The sequence below is a fragment of the Danio rerio genome, chromosome 10 (genome assembly GCF_052040795.2).
Source record: "Danio rerio strain M-AB ecotype USA chromosome 10, GRCz13ab, whole genome shotgun sequence".
NCBI lineage: Eukaryota > Metazoa > Chordata > Actinopteri > Cypriniformes > Danionidae > Danio > Danio rerio.
This window is the reverse complement of record NC_141030.1, coordinates 43,534,001-43,540,000: the sequence shown is the minus strand read 5'-3', so window position 1 is coordinate 43,540,000 and position 6,000 is coordinate 43,534,001. Positions and strand designations below refer to the sequence as shown.

The 6,000-nt window shown below is 36.3% G+C and overlaps 1 protein-coding gene across 11 annotated transcripts in view; it reads right to left on the bottom strand.

Annotated features, from left to right (window-relative positions):
• kirrel3a (kirre like nephrin family adhesion molecule 3a) overlaps nt 1-6,000 on the bottom strand; it is a 532,216-nt gene that overhangs the window by 147,877 nt on the left and 378,339 nt on the right. For all 11 annotated transcript variants that reach the window (XM_087271356.1, XM_087271360.1, XM_087271352.1 and 8 more), the window contains one exon: nt 345-494. In XM_087271356.1, the coding sequence (XP_087127482.1) occupies nt 345-494 (150 nt within the window). The remainder of the gene's footprint in view (nt 1-344; nt 495-6,000) is intronic.

The window sequence follows — 6,000 nt, the reverse complement described above, 5'->3', positions numbered from 1 at the left end:
CTCTTGTCAGTCTATCAACCTGTTTGTCCCTCTGTCCATCAATCCTTCTACATGTCCATTCATCTGCCCATTTATCCATCTATTTATTTACCTATTCACCTGTCTATCTGATTTTCTGCCCTTCTTTTAATCTTCCCATTCACCCACCCATCCATTCATCCACCCATCCATCCATCCATACATGCACCTATCCATCCATTCATTCATTCATTTATCTGTTCATCTGTCTGTTTGCCCATCTGTCCATCCATCCACACATCCACCCATATGTCTACTCATTTGTCCATCCATCTATCTGCCTCTTTCTGTCTTGTGTGTGGGTTTTTCTTGAAGATTACACTGACCTAGCACAGTGAGTTGAGCGGGTCGAGATCTGCCAGCAACCTGGATGGCTTGACACTCAAAGCTTCCGTCATCCACCAGTTCAGTCCGCTCGATGAGCAGATGATATTCTCCTTTACTGTGGTCCCCGATCACATCATAGCGTGGATAGCCTGGAACACAAAGTTTAGCATTAAACAAAGGAAGCATTACACCATTAACATATCTTAATTGCAAGCGTGACATTATTTTCTTCTGCCTTCAAGCATTTAAGTTACCCCGAGCATATTTGTTATATGAAAAATGCGGGTTTGCTCAGTGTGTTTACTGTAGAGAGAGTTGTTGGTTTTTACTCTTTGTGCTGTGGTATTGTTAAATTCTATGAAAGTTGCTCAAATGGGTGAAACATACAAAAATACCAATATTTCACCACACAATAGGAGACGGGACCCATTCAGAGGTAACCTTGAATGATCTCAGTTGTGTTTACTTCAGTCGTGAAATAACAAAATCTGTGGAATGACTGGAATTAAAGCTTACAGCACACATCTTGACTTCTGACTGAATGAATGAACAGATCGCACATTATTTGATAAATATACTTCATGGTTTATGTGATGAATAGCTATGTGTTCATTTAAAGACACTAGATTAAAAGTAAATGCTTATTGGTTCTGCATGAAATGATCAAGGATTCATTCACATGTCATTCCAGAAGTACTATGAGTGTTTAACTTTAATGTCTGCCTCTTTGCTGAACAACTACAGACTTGAAGATTTGGGGTCAGACGGACTTCTTTCTTATTATCCGAAAGACATTAATGCTTTTATTCATCAATGCTGCATTAAATTAAGGACAAATGATGATGAATGAACATTTCAAAGTGATTACATAGTGATTTAATGAATTCTGCTTTATAAAGTTTATTCATTCATCCATCTATCCTACTTTTATTATCAATCTGTTTGTCCATGTGTCTATCCAGCTGCTCATTTATCCATCCATCCATCTGTCCATTTATCCATCCATGTATTATCCATCTACATACCCATTCATCCATCCATCCATCCATATGTACGTCTGTCCTTCTGTTAAACTACCCAGATAACCATTCATCCATCCATCCAACTATCTGTCCACCCATTTATCTATTCATCCATCCATCTGAAGGTCTGCCCTTCTGTTAAACTACTTATCGTTTGTCCATCCATCTATCTATCTGCTCACTTATCGATCCATTGATCTCCCCATTTATCCATCCATTATCCATCCATTATTCTTCTATTCATCCATCCATCCATCCATCCATCCTTTATCTGTCAGTTTGTCTATCTGCCCATCCATTCATCCATATGCTCATTTATATATCCATTCATCTCCCAATTTATCCATCCATCCATATATCCAACCTTTTATTCATCCATTCATCTATCCACCTATGCATCCATTCATCAATCCATCCATCCATCCATCTGTCAGAATGTCTGCCCTTTTGTTAAACTACCCATCTCTCCATCCATCTATTCATCTATCCATCCATCAATTCATCCACCCATATGCTAATCCATCCATCCATCCATCCATCCATCCATCCTTTATCTACAAATCAGTTTGTCCATCTGACCACACATCCATCTGCTCATTTGTCGATCCATTCTTCTGGCCATTTATCCATCCATTTATTCATCTTTTCATCCATCCATCCATCCATCCAACTATCTGTCCACCCATTCATCTATCCATTCATCATCTGTTCATCCGACTATCTGTCCATCCTTCCATCCATCCATCCATCCATCCGAATGTCTCCCCTTCTATTAACCAGCCCATCCATCCATCCATCCATCCATCCATCCATCCATCCATCCATCCATCCATTCATATGTACGTCTGTCCTTATGTTAACTACCCAGCTAACCATTCATCCATCCATCCAACTATCTGTCCACCCATTTTCTCCATTTATCCATCCATCTAAACGCCTGCCCTTCTGTTAAACTACTTATCGTTTGTCCATCCATCTATCCGCTTATCGATCCTTTGATCTCCCTACTTATCCATCCATTATCCATCCATTATTCTTCTATTCATCCATCCATCCATCCATCCATCCATCCATCCATCCATCCATCCATCCATCCATCCATCCATCCATCCATCCATCCATCATCTATCAGTTTGTATATCTGCCCATCCATTCATCCATATGCTCATTTATATATCCATTCATCTGCCAATTTATCCATCCATCCATATATCCAACCTTTTATTCATCCATTTATCTATCCATCCATCCATCTGTCTGAATGTCTGCCCTTTTGTTTAACTACCCGTCTCTCCATCCATCTATTCATCTATCCATTCATTTATCCATCCATCCATCCATCCATCCATCCATCCATCCATCCATCCATCCATCCATCCATCCATCCATTCTTTATCTACAAATCAGTTTGTCCATCTGACCACACATCCATCTGCTCATTTGTCAATCCATTCTTCTGGCCATTTATCCATCCATTTATTCATCTTTTCATCCATCCATCCATTAATTCATTCATTCATTCATTCATCCATCCATCCATCTATCTGTCCACCCATTCATCTATCCATTCATCATCTATTCATCCGGCTATCTGTCCATCCATCCATCCATCCATCCATCCATCCATCCATCCATACATACATACATACATACATACATACATACATACATACATACATACATACATACATACATACATACATACATACATACATCCATTCATATAGTCATCCATTTATTCATCCATTAACCTATCCGCCTGTCCATTCATTCATTCATCCATTCATCCATCCATCCATACATACATCGATACATCCATACATACATACATACATACATATATCCATCCATTTATTCATCCATCCATCTATCCATCCATTCATTTATCTATCTGAATGTCTCCCCTTCTGTAAACCAACCAACCCATCTATCCATCCATTTAAAGATAAATTGTATAAATTTCTAAAAGAATCATTTGACACCAATAATCATGACAAAAATCATCTTCGAAAACAAGAAAAAACAATGCTTTTTTAAAATACATTTAACTGCAGAACTAATTTTAAATTGCATTAATGTTTTACAATATACTGTTTTTGTTGTTTGTAGTATTTTTGATCAAACTAATAAACTATATTTTCTTTAAAAAACAGTAACGTGTGCGAGACTGTTGATGATTGAATGCAAAAATTCACTTTTTAAAAATTAAAACACACGTGGCCCTCAGGGTAAAAAACAGATGCCACAAAAGTGTCAAATATGCCTTCTTCAATAAATGATTAATGGCGCCTCTTTAGTTAGAAAAAAAAAAAATTGGGAAAAGCAAAATTGCTACACGATGCTTAACCGAAGACAGATGTCTCATTTTTAGTTAATCTGCTCATATCAGCAAACAGATCAGAGCCCGGAGCACTTTTAAATCCGAACATGATCTTGTAAACAGTTATCACGGCGTTCCTCCCAAAGCCCCGGTGATCCTTTATATTAAAGACTGTTTGGCTGTCCTGTTCTATCTGGTAATAAGCCCGTATTAGGAATCGATAGTGTCATTACAGCCTTCAGGTTTCCTGCCACAGATCTTCTTTTGCCTTTTTATTTAAGAGCTGTTTTCATTAGGGATTATCGAGGCATACAGGCGCCTCAATAAAGCTCTGATGAATTCCCCAATATGCTTGACTGGACGGCTTCAGACAATGGCTGTCAATTAGAAGAAACAATGCGAAATGACCCTATTAAAGGTAATGAATCCCACCGAAATGGATTCGGCTTCATGTCGGATCAATAGCAGCTGCGATAGAGAGCCGGGACATGGATTCATCACACTGTGGGCATCGCACTGACACTCCAATGGATGGAGGCATGCTTGAAAAGTTGGCAGATCAAAGCTTGGAGCGAGCGATCGTGAAAGCCGAAAGGGGGAGACGTACACGGACGGGCATCCTAATCAAGCGTTATGTTGGCTTCGGTTCTGTCTGATATCAGCACTGGAGCTTTTGAGGATGCTGAGGAGATATAGATATCTTTTTTTTTTGTATTGATCGCAGGATTTGTCATTTCATCAGGGCGAACACGATAGTGATAAAACATGAGACAAACACGATAGCGACTTGTAAAAATCCACTAACTGCCATCGACAATCTGCTGTGAATACCCTTACGGCGCTCTAGTCCAGGAGTAAAAACGAAATCAAAAAAGATTATACTGTATAACCTGAAAAATCTCGCAAATGTTGGATGAATAAATTCTAGAGAATAAACAGAACTTTTTCTTTATTTTTGACAAAATAAATAATAAACTAAAATAATAATACCAATGATTATATATATATATATATATATATATATATATATATATATATATATATATATATATATATATATATATATATATATATATATATATATATATATATATATATATACATATATATATATATATATATATATATATATAATACATTATGATAAGAATAATTCATTAAAGATCAAAACATAACTTATTGAAGCTAAATAAAATAAAAACAAATTGTAACTTCATGTGTCAATTTGTAGCGTGGAGGCTGAGGCAATGCTAGAATCCATTTGCGTAAGTTTAAAAAGGGCTTGCTAAGATACATAAATGTGTAAACAGGCAGATAGTCGGTAACAGGTGAGCTGTCCAGGGCTGTTTCCAAAAACCATCGTTAGCCAACTAAGGTCGCAAGTTGTGTCGTTACAAACGTAGTTCGTTGATTTGCCATTTCTGTGGCTGTGTTCTATTCCCAGTTATCCACCCTATCCCCTATTCGTTTAGAACAAAAAAGCATTCACTCTTAGGTGTAGTTGGCTTTCAAAGCATTTTTACAGTTCAGTTTTAGCGATCTTCATGTTTATAATTGCACTCCGTTCGTTGATGTCATTTTCAACACAGCCGTGGCTTATGATGAAAGCTGTAGGTGACCTATTATTTAAAATTTGAATTTAAGTTACATCATCATCATCATCATCATCATTATTATTATTATTATTATTATTATTATTATTATTATTATTATTGTGATTATTAAAGTATGATTTTTTTTTCATTTCTTACTAAATAATAAATATTACATTTCATTTCTTGAAAAATCGCCTCATTATTTATATATTTATATGATTTATATATGAGATTAAAATATGTGTTAGCTTTTGTAAGTGATTTTGTTTTAGATTAGAATATGTATATGTTCTCAATTATATTTGTAAAGGAAACATTGATCCTATATGTGCAATTTACATAAATTTCAATTCATATGGAAAGTGAGTGCATGTTTTTAGCGAAACTAATATTGAATTTTTTATAAATGTGTGTGCGTGTGTAACAATATAGTTTGCACAAAGAAATGTTGGGGTTCTTCTCTAAAGAAGTTGTTTCTTAACCCCGTTTAGATCATCATTAAGGGCGTTTCATGTTATACTAACGTCGTTCAAACGATGGATCTGTGACAGAGAAACTACTGGTTGTGAGAAACACTCTTTTCCCAAACGATGCATCTTACTATGATAGTTCAGCTGCGAGTTATGTTAATGTTTGGGAAACGCACCCCAGATCATTCAACAAACACAAGGGAAATCCCAGCCTGATCTCACGAGAAAACGTAAGTATTTTACGTTTT